The 18120-nt window shown below is 36.8% G+C and overlaps 1 protein-coding gene and 1 long non-coding RNA gene across 5 annotated transcripts in view; one reads left to right on the top strand and one right to left on the bottom strand.

Moving 5' to 3' along the window:
* LOC148594267 (uncharacterized) overlaps positions 1–18120 on the top strand; it is a 507147-nt gene that overhangs the window by 341916 nt on the left and 147111 nt on the right. The gene's annotated exons all lie outside the window — the stretch shown is intronic.
* Positions 7440–18120, bottom strand: part of ZDHHC14 (zDHHC palmitoyltransferase 14) — a 113782-nt gene continuing 103101 nt past the window's right edge. For 2 of the 4 annotated variants that reach the window (XM_010221339.2, XM_010221340.2), the window contains exon 9: positions 7440–8691. In XM_010221339.2, the coding sequence (XP_010219641.1) occupies positions 8290–8691 (402 nt within the window). In that variant the 3' untranslated portion in view covers positions 7440–8289. The remainder of the gene's footprint in view (positions 8692–18120) is intronic. The other 2 variants (XM_010221341.2, XM_010221342.2) reach the window with 1 other exon arrangement.

Genomic DNA, 18120 nt, shown 5'->3' with positions numbered 1-18120 from the left:
TGTAGATTACAGGCCCATACGCATGCTCAGTTTGCACACAGTCATCTTGAATCACGTAATGGGCTCCAGAAAGCATCCCCACTCTCATGCTGTTTCTTCATGACACATATGCAATGTGACTGCCATTCTGCTGGAGCTAGTGAATCGTCATGGTATAACCTGGCATAAAGCTTAACGACTTCGAGGTCTCTTCTCTAAATTCTTTATGTTGCTTGATGTTCCCATGTAAAACTAGCCACCACAGACACTTTGTACGAATGTGGTATGATAGTGCTCATATGAGATTAGATAAAATCCAAAACACTGCACAATATTCCTATTTTCTCAAATGTGTCCTGATGCTACTTCTTCACAGTTAAAGCAACACATGCATTTTATGCATGTAGTCTAAGCAGCACTATGCTCTTTAATTAAATTTTTAAACATACATAAGCAAAATGTGGCAGGATGCTATCATTATTACAGGTAGTGGATATATGTAGGAAAATGAAATGCAAAGATCAATCTCAAATTACTAATTCACTCCTCAGGCATCAGTGTTACATTCTCGACAAAGTAGTTGGTAAGATCTAAGCTGGCCTTAGAGCAACGAAATCTCAAGTAGATAGGACAAAATAGGAGATCAACAAAAGAATCAACAAAGATTCGGAAAACAAACCATATGCAGTTAAAATACAACCTATTTAAATTTCTTCAAATAGATTTGCATAAATTAAAACAAGGTCTTACCTGTAGAAGCCAGCAAAGAACTCTTTGTAACAGTTGATATTATGGCTTATGAACCAATGAAATCAGTACAACAAATCAGGCTCTAAGATTTCTGTAAAACAAATTGTCACAGGGAGTGGGCGTCTCACAGATGTACATGATGCTACTGATAGCACATCCCTCAACTGCAAGTGTTAGTTTTGCATTTGACAAAAGTTCCAGAAGTACTTTCTGGGTATACTGTTAATAGCTCTTTTAGGATTTTTTTTCTCTTTTTTTAAGAAATGTGCCCTGTGAATTCACAATTGCTATTTTTGACAGATTATGAAGAATTTTTCATTTTTTTTTTTAAATTAGAAAGAGTACAACTTCAGCATTATGAACATAGACACAAAAGGAACAGTGCAAGCTGGCTATGAAATCCATCTAGGATTATGTTTACTTTCACAAGCAGTGGCATTAACAGCAGTGTAATAGGAGGAAAACTTTGTAGCAAAATATTTGATGCTGATGTCCATCCTGAATATTTTGGGGATCTATACTTTGGACTATCTCTGGTCCAGACCAGTCCTATTAGCATTTGGAGTGCATTAGCTTTGCCACTGGAATGTATCTTCTGGTTTAGTTTTATTTAAAAGCAATCTAGCTTTCATGTTACAAGACTGCTCCATAATACGAAACAAAGAGGTAAGCAAAGAAAACAGGAAGTTTCCTTTCAAAGATGCATTAAGATACTAGTTAAATGCCAGAGGAAATTCAGTCACACACATTTAATCAAAACAGTCTGGATATACAGCCTGTCACTCATCCTTTCATATTTTCCTTGTCAGCCTACAAGCAGAAAGTTTTATTATTTTTTTTCAGCTTGGTTTCCTATGCAAGTGTATTGCCAGTGTAACTCTCAGTCTCTACATATAAGAAGATATTTCAAATAGAGCAGATAAAAAGAGTTGAAGTTTGAAAATATGAAAGCCTTGGCATTGCACGAGAACAAGCAACGAAGAGATGACGTGCTCTTCATGTTACCGCTGGAATCTGCAGCAGGTCTTTTCACACCATGTGTGCTAATTCTGTTACTACTGGGTGGTACAGATTATAACACAAAAAAGCACTGTTATTATTTAAAATTTAATTGCATAAACTAAAGTTATAGCCGTCTTTAGTATCCCTAAAAACGGGATCCCTGTCTTATCCTATCAGATGGCTGATTATTAAAAAACTAATAGAACGAGATATGATGTGTTACAGAATATTTATTCAGGAGTGGAAGAGAATTTTAATCTTTGATATTATAGAAAAATATTCAAGACTAAGACAAGAAAACAGGTGCTACTTGTGGAATTATGGAATAAAACATATAGCCCCATTTTCTTCCGTGGTGTTAAATATAATAAAAGATTGACATTGTAAATATGAAAAACAACTGTTGGAATTTGGGCTATCACTTTAATATTTTACTACTTTAATAAAATTAAAATATTTAATACTTTAATAGAGAAATTGAGTCATATAGGCAAGAAATTGTATATGAAATGCACAAATCTAGTATTCATTTAACAATTAACTGCTATTTGTGTTCCACAAAGTTTTTCAAATTAAAAGTTTTCAGAAGCTGTGGATTTCAGATTTTTTTTTAATCTTTCAATTTAAGGTGAGAAACAAAACAAAAACCTAGGTATATTCTGCATGCTACAATCTTAGATGTAGAGTTAGCTCTACTATGAGTTAAATTTTCTGTTATCTACTTAGAAGGAAACTTAGGAGTCGAATAAGCTTTTTGCCACCCTAGGGATCCTATAGACACGTGGCTGTCATTGCAACACACTTGTGGCTCACCTGCAGGCACATGTTTACACAAAGTTGAAATAACACTCAACTTTAAGCAGCTTTTTTTTTCTTTTTAAGTAGTGAGAAATGAAATTCCCTGATGGCCGGCTGTGCTGGTGTGCTCTCTGCTGACAATGCACAATACTCAGGAAACAGGACATCAGTCTGGGATCTAACAACTCTTGCTACCACTAACCTTGTGCCTACCAGAAATACACTCAGCAGGAATTACTTAGTCATACCCTGCAACAAACACGGCATCAGCTACAGTTCCACCAGCTTGACTGATTTTTGCCCTATTCTTTAAAGTCCATTCTCTAACAAGTATGAAACTCAAATGCTCCACCTCACTGTTGGCAGTCCCCAGTATAGTCACATCCCTGTGCATTAATACAAACACCCTATGGAGTAAAACACCAAAGTGAGATACTATGGAGCCTTCCTCTTCCTTTCAATTGTATATGGTGGCCTAAGAGCATGGTTCCTTTGAAAGAAACCCAAGCACACCTCGCAGATGTCTTCTTGCATCAGAGATCACTCCACCAACTTACTTCAAGTTGGTCTCTTCCTGTCTTTTTCATAACTATACCTAAATGCACAGAGACAAATTCCAGTAGCTACTACTTCAGCATTTGGAGGAGCTGAACTATGGTACCTTGTTTTTCCAGTTTTGTTTTGTCTTCGTTTTCAGAAAGAACAGTACACCTGAACTCGGGAAAGGCATCAGGATAATATCAATGTTTTGTTGCCAATAGCAACATGTCTCTGAGACAGATTTGTTCTGTAAACCATATATTTTATCTGACTTGTAACCTCCATTTCTATTTTGTCCTGTGCATGCTAGACACAGAAACTCTGATTGAATTCCAGGCTTTATGCCCAGTTGGCTAGACTACTACTTAGGAAAATCCCTTTCCTTATAAATGAGCAAATTTAACAAAGGAATCACCAGGAAACAGAACCCTACTACACTATTTTCTCAGTGCAACAGGACTTCTGCTATGAAAATAGAGAATGCTAAACAACTACCAATTTTTGACCTAGTCAGTGTTTTAAGTTTAAGTTTTTAAGTTTACCATTAACTTCAAAAGGACCAAGATTTCAGCAGTTTTGCTGTTTACAGATTTATTTTCAAAACCAAAACAGGAAAAGATATTGAAGAAAGGAGCTTTAAGGCACATCAACTGCTCACATTTTTCTCACCATCTTCCCACAGCTCTTTTGCCTCCAAGTATGACCTTAGTTCTCTTAAATTTTTTTTTCATAACTAATTTTAAGAAATTTCTCCCCAAAATATCTGAATATGAGTGAGCAATCCTCTTGATTTTTTTTTTAAATTCTATTCTTTAAGCTGTGACTTCTTCATGACTGTCTTGTTTTATTCCTCTTCCATCTTCCTCCACAGCTTACAGGTAATTCCTGTCTTCATCCATGTCACCTTCTAATCTTCTCTGATTTGCTTTCACTCAGACTTCTTCCTTTCATCTTCTTATTCCTGCCTTCTGTGTCCTACTACGGAAACAAATTCCCGTTTAATCTCTTTATAACATCCTCAACTTGTTCCATCCTTTACCCCGTACAGTTTGGGGAGACTGTTCAAATTATGTAGTTGAATGCTAACAGATTACTTGCATGCTGTTGACAGAAGTAAACTGCTGCATCAACTCGGAATTAGTATAGATTTGCACAGGTTTAAATAGCTCACTTAATCCCACTAGTCTTTTTGCTGCCAAAGCGCTACACTCAGCCAGATGTCAAATTGCAACATCTTTGAAGGCTAAACTATTGCTTTTGGCAGTAGGATGCTAAAACAGATAATCAAAACCAGGAAGCATTGACCCAGATAAATCTTGAAAACTAGGACATTTCCAGCATAAATGAACTAAATCTGTATGCAACTGTCTGAAACACATTCCATTCATACTTAGGGCCTAAGAATATCTGGAAGTGCATTAAAGTATGCTACCTGATTTCACTTTGATTTTTAAGACAAAATCTCTTGGGTAGCGACTGATTTTCAAAACAAAGAGTCAGGCTGGTTGGATGCCAAACACACTGTGCTTAATGATCAGGGTACCAAAGGTGATAAGAATGGGGAGATCATCAAGCACCCAATGGCAGTCCCCTCATACAACTCAAAATTGAACAAAATTAAAATAAGGATTAGATCTCTATAAACATTACTAATTCTTCAAACTGAACTGAATTTGTAGACTAGAAGACTAGCAGTTACTTCTACAGAGTTGCTCATTCATTTATTATTTTAATCAATAGACGCCACTTTACTGTAAACCACTATACTCATTGTATACACTTTACAAGATACAAAGACTTTCTACTACTAACACGAGCTGCTCATCCCTTGTCACACATGCTGCACGTACATCTTTGGATTTATGAGATCAGTTTGCTTCTTCTATCCCACCACTAGGAGCAAATCTGAAATAACTTACCTTTACCTATAAAATTAATTTTAATGAACACATCAAACAATTTATGGACAAATGAATCTCCCTGTATCATCAATCAATATAAATGGAAGAAAAATTGATAAAGGATTCACTGATATACAAAACAATCATCTTTTGACATTTATTACAAGACATTACTGTTTAACTGATTCGAATATAAAATTCCCTTTTAAAACAGAGATGTATTTGAGAAAGCATTTAAGAACAGTGTATGAAGCACTGTATTTTATTCTACATAGAATATTATAGTGTATAGACACTGAAAAAGGAAAAAAAAATCATTAATGAAAAAAAATCCAAAGCAGAATCAGTTTTATCAGACAAACCAACCAGCTTCACTTCTCTGTAAATATGATCGTTCATATATATTCCACATCTTAAAATCAGATGAACATAAGAAACGCAATTTAATGCCAGTATACTCATTGCGGAGAACAGGAGCACAGAAAGAAAACCACCCCTGCACCCCTGTGCACTATTATCGCTTGGAGTGCCGCGTGTGCCCGCTCTGCAATCACAGTAAAATCAACTCCATCCACAGTGCGGGGAGGAACAGGGGCTTTGCTGACTCATTCCAGATGCACGCTCAGTTTCCCGTGACAGGAGAGGGCTGTGATGGAGGTGAAGGGGAACAGACTGAAGATCCTTTTAGAGACTCCACTTCCATCAGGCTGAGGGTAAACCCGGCCTGCTCCCGATGCAGGCCCGCGACTCCGCAAGCGCAGGCGCTCCGGGCCCTGCTTCCCAGGGCTCCCAGCAGATGTCCTCACACGGCAGCTGTGGCCGCCAGGGGAGAGATGGCACCATTTAAAAACTGACACACATAGGAGGGAAAATAGGTTTAAAATAAGGGTGATAGAAATTTCTACACAGACAAGCTTGAAATATTTCGTTCTCAAATACCAACCTTAAAGATATAGATAGCATTTTGATAAATAATCTCATCACCTCAGTGACCAAAAAAAAAGCTGCCTGATCAAATATGTAGCTAGCACATCTGTGGTAATTTTATTAGGTACTGTTTTTCAGTTATCAACAAAAGAGAAGGTTCATAAAGTGAAAAGCCCACACTGAAAGCCGCATAGACATCCCTTGGTAACCCCATCCTCCTCCCTTCTGTTCTATGTTAAAACTGTCACTAATTTTATCATGTGCATAAAGCTAATGTGCAGCTTTGTGCACTACTTGATAGTTTTAAGGATATACAAATGCTGTCACAAAGTTGGTGTAAAGTCAAAATCCCTGCATCAGGGAAAGATGAAACCAAGACTATGAGCATGACCAACTCTTCCAAAATAGACTCAGAAATAAAAATGCTCATTTAATGGGAGACCAGGCAACTGGGAAAGTGTCGGGCACCTGCATTTGGCTGGGGAATGAACCTGGGAGCATCCCAGAGTGTGGAAAGAGCTGAGAAGGAGATTCAATAGCTGGGACAGACCCGCTTGCCACATGTTCCTTTGTGGATCATTTGTACAGCTATGGCAAGAAAGGGTTGCTATTTTCTATACACTGAATTAGGTCAAAGCTGGCATAATCAATTACAGAATCTTCCTTACGAATATAGTTCCTTACGAAATCTTAGAGAAGTTTTTTTTTTTTTCCTTTTTCCCAGTAACTTGTCAGATATTAGAATAGCATGCGTGGGTGAATTTCTACAAGTTGATTGTCCTCAATATCACCAAAAAATAGAAATAAAAAGATTTTTAGCTTGATGTCAGTAAATGACCATGCATGAACCATACAGAAATTTCTTAATTGCTAATCACATTTCTTAAACGCTAAACAATTTCACACAATAAAAACATCCAATAAGGCACATACTGAACTTAGCTGGTCCTGAGAAAAGAAAAATCTAGGTTCCACATCCTGAAAAGCATGGCAAATACAATATTGCAGCTTTAGCTTAACTAAAGTCCTCTTCAGTTACAAATGAAAACAAACAAGACAAAAACCCACTAACCTGATCATTGTATTTTTGTTAAACACAAATAAAAGCACAGAATAATTTTCTGAAATGAACATTTATATTCAAAATAATAAAGGAAAATACAAATGAAGCATGATGGCCACTGAGCAGCTATAGTGCACCATTTACCATTCAAGTTTACCCCATTAACCTCCCTCTCTCTATCTTGAGCCTTAAGTCCCTCACTCTTTAGCCACATGACAGGAAGCAAAGGAACAGGGTGCAAGCAGATGCTAACTTCACCATCTCCAAACACAGATTTCTATGGGAACAAATATACATCTCAAACAACACCATAAATAAGTTGAAGCAACACTAATTATAATCAGCTTTTCCTCACTATCTCCAGTTGTTATGTAAATATATTCAACTTGAAACCTTTACAGACTGTGTCATCAAATCATGACTTGCCTCTTTTTCCCCAGGAAAACTGTGCAAGGATAACTGTACACATGTCCAAGAAATAGAGGATGTCATTTTATTGGAGGTCCACAGGTAATTGTATCACATCAGGGAGTGGAAGGATCTCTGGTATGGCACAACACAATACCTCACTCTAAACACTTAAACAGAAGGTTAAATGATATGTAACATGATCAAATCAGTAATTCTCCATCTTCTAGGCACCACTGATTAATTTAAAATAAATTTTAATAATTTGAAAAAATAATATAGTCCATTAGTTATTAGTTAAGTTTGTTGCACTGTCTTTAAATGAAACAGCACTTGGAAAGTCACAAATAAAAAAGCAGCACTTTCTCTTAATACCAACACCACTGTAACACATACTGTAGCGTGGCATGCAATCCGTATCGGTAGTCTTTTTTGTTTGTTTATTAACAAATGGAATGGTAATTTTCTATCTCAAATATTAGTAGCATAACATGTAAGTGCAGGTCATTCTGGCCACAAGTGTGGTAAGCCTTTACAAGTGTGTATTACAAGAGCATAGAACACAGAGCATGACACTTACATCCAAGTCTCTCTCTTTTGTACTGTACAATGGTCTTTGCTACAAGCTGAATTCCAACTTGTTGTACTCAAGCTTCAGAAAACCAAGATTATCATCGACTGCTTCTGGCTTGGCTTAAAAATAAAATGTAGTCACCATCAAAGCACAATCATTAACAACCTGGCCAAAAAATGCCATCGCTCCATTGAAAAAATAATTTGTCTTTGTAATAGACTCCATTATGCAGTAAAGTTTCCATTATATAGGCATGTTTCAAAGTTTTACAGTGTCATTCCTGTTGAGTAAAGATTTATGTAGACACCATGAAATGGTGCAATGTCATCAAAAAAAAAAAAAGCTGTTCAAACTGAGCTAAGCTTCACAAGACCACGTACTGAGTCTTCATGCAGTGAATCTTGACTGGCTAGACTCAGGACGTGCATTGTATGGCTGTGTGTAATAGGGCTTCCGCTTGGCAGCATCCCAGGGGGTGATGGAGCTTCTTCAGGAGTAAGAAACTGATGACCTTCATGTTCCTCTTTTAATGGTATCATGTCTGTCAAACCTGAATCTGATGTGAGATTTGGCATAGAAGATGGTGGTGTTGGTTGCCCTAGAGTTAGGGTTGCACAAGGCCCACTGATAGTAGTCTTTCCTGGTAAAGGTAGCTCTTCACTAGTTATGCTGGGCTCACTCTGTAGTAGGGGGGTGGCAGCAGCCTGCAAAACGAATTTAGTGCTCTGAATGCACTGATCTTGGTCACACTGTAGAATGGAAGGGTGTCAAAATCATATAAGGCAAACAAAACAGGAAAAAAAAAGGAGGAAATGGACAAAAGGTATGGAAAAGAATGGGATGTGAAGAGAAAAAAGAAAGCCATTAGTATCATTCCATGGTTAGCCACCCAAAAATCCCATATCATGCTACCCAGGAGGAAAAAAATAAAATAAAAAATAAAAACATGCATAACCAAGCCAGTGTTTTGCCTTATTGTCAAAGTAGGCTAAGATAAACACCTACAATATTCACTTAATGGTGTTCAGTTACTTCCAAAATAGTATTTTGTAAGAACTGTAATTCATATGCTTTGCTTACATAGAGCACCCTGCTGAACTCATTTTTATGTAGCTAACAGCACGGGCCACCCCAAGGCCTCCTGGATTTCAGAGGAGGTCAGCAGGCAGGTGAAATCACTTCTTGCTACCCAGTTTAGCCTACCCTAGCTAGCAGTTCAGAGAAAGGCTCAAAGGGGATAATTCAAGTATCCTCCGAGTTTAAAAACACTAGGCAAATCTCTTATTTTGTTGGTCATCACACGATCTAGGAACAGATCCAGAACAAAAATTACTTTGGATGCAGGGAATTTTATAAGGATATAGTCTCCATGATCAAAATTTTTATTTTCCTGGTCTATCACATAATAGTATTCTTCTAAAGGACATCTACAAGGCTATTTTTTTATCTTGATGTGCTTAACTGAGATTACGTGAAGGTTCAAAATACAAAATGCAAGTTTTCTGGCAAACACTTGTGTGATAACAAGCCAAATCCAGCATTACATAAAACTATTTAAGCTCAGTAGGTATTACCAGGAATGCTTTTGATTTGGCACTTAGGAATGTAAAATTATTATTCCTTCCTTGAGATGACAATACAGGTGAGTATTTCAATAATGGTTGACTAAATGGATGTAGCAAATAGAGATAACTGCTTTTCAAATAATATTTACAGTTAATCTTTTCTGGTGAGCTTTAATACTTGTCACTTAGTAAGAACTTCTCTTGTACAGCTATTGCTAAATTAAGTTCCTCTAACACTCATCAGCATGATTTTTGAGAGCTTTCAATTACAGTATATATTTAATTCATAGTCTGAACAGTTATAACTGCAGATTTTCAAAATTCAGTTTAATTCATTTTTCATACTTCTGCTGTATAAGAGAAACATTATACACTTAGTGAATACAACAATAAATTCAGTGTAATGAGGATAAAACTTGGAAGCAAGCAAGCAGAATAAAGAACATACCCAGGACTAAAATAAGCCTATTTACTGCTGTCATTTCAAGTGGTATGCTCTGCTTTTTGTCAATAACTTCTTAGATCTATATCAAATTACTGTCAGATGTTACAAATCCAGCTTCAGGTTAAGATATACCTAAGCATAACCTTTGAAACTGGCATTGCAGCAATTCCTTACAACGCCCATTCAAGTTTAATAATCCATGGTGATATATTGTATGTAAAATAATAGAAAGTATTTTGTTTCCTTTAGCATATCACAAATAGCATTATGAACGAAGCTTCCTCTGGTATTTTCAGATCCTTAAATTCTAACACACAATACCTGAAGGCTGGGTGAATACACATGACATACAAAGTGTGCATGCCAACTATCGTGTCAGAACAGACAGGTACCACTGAAAATGTGTCCAAGTGGGTTAGGGCACCATGCCAAGTACTTTTTGAGAGGCAGAAGTCTGATCCTTACTTGGTTACACATTATCCAGCACTTATGCTTTCAGTCAAGCAATTCTTTACGCAACCTTAGGCAACTTTCTGTCCTGCAAAACGATGAGTAGCCCCAGTCAAACAAGGAGTCTCCTATCATTTCAGGGAGATTATTCATAGGGTTAAGACTAAAACCCTGCATAAATACCTTACTGGCAAGAAGATTCTCAGCACCTTATAAAGTTAAGCTCTCAAGTAGTAATTCACTGCAACTAATTCATTCTTGATACATATACTGTCATTCACCCCTGCTGGTTTAAATTAAACAACAGGCCTCCGAGCCAACCTTGCTATGCAACCCTTACAAAGCCGTTAACTGAATTTAACAACTTAAAGACGACAAATAAAATTCATCTTTCCGAAAAGCAGTAGTCAAAGAACATGTTAAATAACAAAGTAATGCCTACAACCGCTGGGGTACAGCAAAAAGAAGTAATTTTAGGAGCTGATTTATTGCCTTCGTAAAGCTTCAGTACTCCAAAAGCAAATCATTACTTAAGGCATTCCAGGCAACGCAAGCACACAGTTTTAAAATAACTGAAGGTAATTTGCTTGAGCTTATTGTATAGCCTGAATTAATTTTCTCTCCAAATTCTGCTGCATTTCAACTGAACCAACATCTAAAAGATAAAGCAGCCTCATAAAGCTCCATTAAACAAAATGTTATGAAAACGTTTTCAGGAGTTGTATATCTCCTCTTGGTTTTCTTTTCCATTCACTTCCTGCTTTCCTAAAGCTCTCTTCCTAACCTGGCTTGGAGTGCATTACTCCCTGCCACTTCCCCCCACATTTTTACATTTTGTTTTTAAAAAGGCACTTTCTAACTTGCCTGCACATGATAACTCTGCCCCCAGGAAAGACATTCCAACAACTGCATCTGCAGGAGGGGGAAGGATGGATGTAAGGCCTAATTCTCTAAATGGGATGTATTTCTACTTTTTCATGCACTTTCTGGTGCAGTGAGCTGAGTTGAGTTAGCCTGCAAGATTTTTGGAGATGGCACACCACATCGTAATGGGGTAAGGACATCAGTAATATCTAGTCACGTGCTAAGTTTACTGATAAGATATAGAGATGAACTGGAACGGAAAGCTGATTTTATGGATCAATGAGAAAAAACAGCTAAAACAAATCAGCTATTAACCTCTACAATATTCTCTCATTCAGATGCGTAACTTCAGCTTTTCACTCTTCATTCATTTAATGAGCAGTGATCAATATGAAATACTGTATGTAAAACACAGGCAGGATTCAGCTTTCAAGGTCACTAAAACAGGGTTTACAGTAGAAAAGTTAGATTTCTTAAGTGAAGCTCTCAAAAAATCCATGGCAAATACAATGAATACTCTGCCAGTAGAATATTCTTCATTTTAAATGGCCCATACAAAACTCACAAAAATAACTGTATTTGTTACCGGGCTGGAATGATGGTTTTCCTTGGTTACATATTTCACTCTAAATAAGTTATATGGACAAAAGTCTTAGCAGTTACAAGTCACATAAATTATTCAATACTAGCATTTCAAAATGAAAAAAGCACTACAAATGTAAAGGGAAAAAAAAAGCACTGAAGTCTAAATAGTTAAAAATCTACCAATAGAGATTATTCCACTAGTGGCTTTGTATTTCAGACCTACTGATTTTATTTTTCATTTACAATTTCTACTGTTTCAGAGGAACAGCAGATTCTGAAGCAAGTTCTGTAAATAGAGAAGTTCAATTTAATGTATACAGAGACTTATTTAGCCATCTTGGTATTTATTTTTTACATCAAAAGGCACAAACCAAAGCAAATTAGACAAAAACTAAAATTATGTATTTATTTCACAAATAGCAAATACAAATAACTAAGGAAACAGTGTCTTTATTTTTTATTGAAGAAAATCTGTTTTTCGCTAGGCTATACAAAACATACATGTTAACAAAGCTCTTGTACATGGCAATATAATTTTCACGTTTCTAATGCCAAGACCAGAGATTGTTTTGAATTTAAAATCGACTTTCTTAAATACTTTCTAACACTGATAACATTAAAGAAATGTTACAGTTTTTGGAAGATGCAAAAAAAAAAAAAAAAAAAAAAAAAGTTGAGTTATCTCAGCATCTCTGAAGTACTAACAATACCAAAACGAGTTCAGTGGAGATTTGGCTGCACTGAATGACAGTGCTATAAGTAACAAAAAGGATGCTAAAATACCATAACAGATGGATACTTGGATGGGTAAAGAGCGGAGGGATAGAGCTGTGTAACTGTTCACAATGTCTGCAGGAGTTCACACCCAAAATCATGGTGCTGCAGATTTGTGCAGCAAACCCAACGAAGACAGCGGTCACAGGAGCATGTTGTGCAGCACAACAGCAGTGGATGTATGAAGAGAAACAGCTCCGAGAGCCCAATGACAAAGTATCCATGTCCCAGGGATTTTATTTTGGACTAGCTGTGGCTTGTTCTTGTGGAGTGAATGCCCATGCATGTTACAGCACATTAGGTACACTCTGGGAGCATACCTTGCCCCAGAAAAATAGTAGTTCATGTGCTCTGATATTGCTGTGATGTGAACAAAAATGCAGTAAATGGGGATGATCAAAAGAGCATACCCTGACCCAGAACAAAATACGAATGCAGATTCACTGCTGTATTTTGCCCTTAGCATGTTGCGTCTGAGAAATAAACTGCTTTAATGAAAAATCCTCTTTCAACCTTAACTTGCTGTAGTAACCTGGACTCGATTAGATCCCTAAGTTCTGGTTTGGGCAAAGAAAATCACATTTGTAAAGCATGAGAGCAAATACACAAGGAACCATGTTTGCAAAACTCCCAAATCCTTGGAAAACAGTGTATAGTCAGGGTAGAAATATTTATGACTAATGATCAGAATATGGAAGCTAAAGGATGCTAGAGTATTCAGAGTAATGTTTTCTGGGTCTGCTGGATTCCTGTTTCCTGATCAGTGCTAGAAATATTGATGTGGATGTTTGAAAGGACTCCACTGCACATTTCACTTGCAACAAACAGTTGCACACACGCAATAAAAGGATTCCTTCCCTTAGGAGTGGTAAGTATGAGCAACAAAAGCACCGCTCTAGCCAAGGAACCGTCATCCAAGAAAGGAAAGGGAGAACTGGAAGCAAGGGAACTGGGCAAGGGAACTAAGCACTGAGGAAGAGATGCCTAGAATGCAAGGGGACAAGCTAATTACTTTAAAACAGAGAAATGAACCAGCCCTGATGCAAAGGAAGCCACTTGGTAAGGCAATAGAGAATTTTCTAGAGAAAAATTCACAGTAAAAATAAACCAAACTAATAACTCTTAAAAAAAAGTGCATGGAGTGAAATTTTGTTTTTCTCTATAATTAACTGCTACAGAAGAAAATATCCTGCGTCAAACCTAAGAACCAACTCAGGCTTTTAAGACAAAGGTAAGTACTACAGAAGCAGCAGATTCAATTAACAGTAGCTGATCGGTTTATGGAGAAATAAAAGCTTTAACAGAATACAAAGAAAATGACCCGTAAGATGAAAGAGAAGGAAATAATAAACAGAGGGAATATCAAGATTTCATACCAGATGAGATGCTGTGCTTCTTGAAAAAAAATCTCTTTAGGACAAGAGAGATACTTGGGCAATCAACCTAATGAAGAGCTTATAAAAATAATTAGCAATAGAAGGCAATAGGGAAATACTTTGGAAATATGAATGCCTACAGTTCATTAACTCCAAGCAGCATGCTTCTAAAGACAATAAAGCTGAATAATGAATTTATCAGATTAATTTTATTTTGAAAAACAGATTAAAATACTGGGAGTGTACCAAGAAAAAAATGTGGAAACTAACCTTCAGAACAAATTAACCTCTGCTAAATCTAACTTCAGTCCTCAGTAAACTAAAGGAGGTACAAAGGAGAAAACAACTCTGTTTTTAAAGGTCTAGAAAAAAAACGATACTGAGCGTCTATGAAGCACTGATTATTCCTAGCAATCTTGATTTCCTGAGATTGTGGCAAATGTAATTAATACCAAAAATAGAGTAGAACCTCTATGAAATACCAAAAGTCCCAAAGGGAAAATTACCATAAAAACTCTTAAATGTAAAAATGGTGTCCCATAGATGGTGCCCTGAACAAAAGATAACATATTGCACTGTGTCTAAACTTAGACTGATAATCCTTTAAGTTTAAATGTAAAAAATGATTCCTTCCTTCCCAAAAAAAAGAAAAAAAAAAAAAAGGAAGACAAATTTTAAGACTAGGCGACATAGAGATATAAAAGAATGACCAGAAATGAGATGGCTGGGGCATAAGAATTCTGTTTAGAAAGATGTAAGTCAATAGGTAAAAGATTGCCAGTCAATGGGTAAGAAGATTGTCAGTCAACAGGAAGAAAAAGATGAGAAAAATCATAAGAATAGGGAGGAAAAAAAAAAAAGTGTTAGCAATGCACTGTGGCAGGAAAGAGGTCAAAGGGATTGTTTTCATATATGACAACCCAGGACAACTAAAGCAGTTCTTTGTGCCCAGTTAGGTGAGATCTGGAATTCTATATCGAACTTAAGATGTTCAAAGAGAAATACAAGATAATTTACAGAATAAAATAATTGGGATAAGACAGTCACATACATATACCTTCTCTTGAAAAAGAGTTACACGGTCATCTTTGTGCACTCTCTTTAATCCTACTCATTTCTGTGGACTACTCAGAAGACTGCCGGACTAGAGAATGAGAGAGACTGCAAGTGTAAAGAGAGAAGACACTCATTAAAACCTGCCTCCTGCCTATCCCATTGGTAGGGCAGGAGAGACCTTTTAGGACAATATATAGATTAACGAGCATAACACCTGGAAATTAAGTTTGACTATAGAGAGAATAATATGTAACACACTCTAGGATAAAATCCAAGCAGTCATGCCATAAAGAGTACTGGAACACACTTCAGATTTCTAATAAATGTTTCGCTATACTTAATCAAGGTAAATTTGCTAAAATAGCATGATTACTTATGGCACTGTATAAGTGGCTATATTTCTGCCCATTTAAACAGTAATTACAGCTTAAGACTACTGTCTAAATATGCTTCTAAAATATGGAGTTTCACTTTATTTGTCCTTTTCTGAAACCACATAACATGCAAGCTGCAATTTCACATATATTCCTTCAGACTGGCTGGCTCTTTGGAGCCTGTCTGCTCAGCTCTAAGAATGTATTATTCATTTTATGCCTCTAGCTTTAATTCCATAGGGTATGCTACTTCTCCCAAGGGAAGATGGAACCATCTCCCATCTGCTGCCCAGCCTTCACCATGGAGGTGGCTGGTAAAAAGAAATCCCATAATCTACTCATTTGCTTTGACTGAAGTCTTGGGTTGGAGCTAGTCAGTCATCTAAACTATCAATCCACCAAGGGAGTTTTAATGTTCACATCCAAGCTTAGGAACTTGGAAAGGATTTCCATGGATCTTATGGAGATTTCTCCTCTCAAACCAACAGGCCACCGTGTGCCTTATTTGACTTCTGTCATAAAGCACACTTTCATTCAAGAATTTCATTGAAGCCTTTCATTCAAGAAGATTCTGCACTTCTTTCTCAGAAGCGAACAAGTGAATGGCTGGTGTTCCCAAAACCGCTGCTCCTAAACTGTTTCGGAAGAACCAAGGATTCTGTATTGGGGAGAAAGCTGAGAAAAATGGGTACTGTAAAGCCCAGAAAACAACTACATAGTGACCTGGGAATGAGAACACTAATGGGGAAAAAAAGGTTTAAGTAGAAGGACGAAGTTTTATTTGTTTAATTTTGTCTATATTTAAAATAGAACGGAAAAACTGGTAACTGGACAGAACAGCAGAGAACAAGTCAGCTAGCAGCAATGTGACTTAACAGCGGTAGAAAAAATAAGCCTGTTCTATGGATGAGTCTGAGGTCTTAGATGCAAGTTAGGAAAATCAGGTTTGCAGCTTGCAACAAATACAGGAGAGATGGGAGGGGGCCTGGCCTGTTCAGGAAAGGAAAAACATCCACTTAACAGCAGAGAAAGAGGGAAGGAACAAAAGTGAAGTTATGTCCTGCTGTACTGTTGCCAATAGGAAATTAATGTATTATTTCTTATGCTCCAACCAACTCAGAAAAAAATGTGCTACTTTAAATAGGGAAGAGAAGTTAGTGTTGAGAGAGAGACTGGGACTTCAAAACCAGGTTTTTATAGCTTGCAACAAAATTCGAGAGAGACATTTTTGCAAGTTTGAAAGATCATACAGATAGCCAGCTGCCATTAGATGCAAGTCGGTCTCAGATACAGACCAGGAATAATACCCTGAGAAAAACGGCATCACAGTCTTGAAGGTACTCCTGTATGCAAAATACAAACTTTTTTTTTTTTTTTTGCTTCTTCTTTTCTTCTGGGTGAGCATTTGTGGGAACAACAGCAGAAGATTTCAACAGCTTTAAATGTGACTCTGATAACCATTGTATCATCTAAGCCTTTCCCAGTTTGAGTCCTGTGATGTTTTGCCAGGTTTTAAGAAGCTCTAATCCTTGAAGATCTGTGTTTGTGTATTTACAAATAATGCACCATTAGAATTATAAGAGCTACCAATTTGACTTTAAATCATACTATAACAGACTTTTTCATTTCTAGGGAAAAATGTAGTCAATCTATATTCAAATTAACAACAAATATGCCCTTTCATACCTAGTAACAATTAGCTAACGCTTTCTTACTATGTCAAAAAAAAAATTCTAAAGTGCCAGTATAACATAACGCCAAGGACTTATTGGGAGCTAACAACCCTCATAAATAAGAAGCCTTGACAAAGTGAAGAAGTAGGGCCAAACCTGCAAAGACTTCAGGATATTTCTAAGTTTCCCTTTCCTCTTTTAGTTTTTCAAGGTTACATTTCTTGAGTAAAATTTGTATAGGCACTATCTTGTTTCACTCAACTGCACTTCAGAAAAGAGTCAAAGTGAATATTGAGTTTCTAATCGTTAAGGAGACTGACAAAATTTCCCTTTAATTCTAGAAACAGTAAGTAGAAACAGCTTATGAACTGCAACAAGATGTATATATCAGTTTGTAAGTAGCGCTAAAACTAATTTGTCTGGGAGTGAGGGAACCATTTCTTTGTTGAAAAGAAAGGCTGTACATTAGGAGGCCTTGTGATCGCCTCTCTTTTGGCAGAAAGAGGAGTCCATAATTCATAGCTTCTTTGATAAAATCTTAGAACCCATATACTGTAAAGAGGTGTGGATAACAATCCAGAAATAGGCACGTAAGATGCTTGCCCTTGGGAAGAAAGATTTCTTTCCAGTTATTGTCTTCTTGGAAATCCTATCTTCAAATCTTCAGAAAGAGGAAATCCTATCTATCATGATAGCCAATGCTACCAGCAAAAAACATAGTAAGAACTATTGGCACAGTTTCAGTAGACATTTAAAAGCTTTTGTTGCATCACTCCAGTCGCCATTTTTTGTTCACTGGAAGTTCAGTGTCCTGCTCTTTCTTCTCCCCTAGAAACTCTTTTTTGTTAATCTTTGCTTTTTAAAGCATGTTAGTCTACGCAAACGGCAATGCAAAGGAGGAAACACTGAATGAGGAAGTTGCTATACCAAATAACATTTAGCTGGAAACCAGTGAACCAGAGCAAGTCCGTATCACTTGAATATTCCAGTTCAAAACATGGCAGGTGTCAAGAGAA

This window comes from Tinamus guttatus, unplaced genomic scaffold (genome assembly GCF_059628265.1).
Source record: "Tinamus guttatus ecotype Peru unplaced genomic scaffold, ASM5962826v1 Tinamus_guttatus_pri_ptg000264l, whole genome shotgun sequence".
Lineage (NCBI taxonomy): Eukaryota > Metazoa > Chordata > Aves > Tinamiformes > Tinamidae > Tinamus > Tinamus guttatus.
Note: the sequence above shows the minus strand (reverse complement) of the source record. Positions and strands in the feature narration are given on the sequence as shown.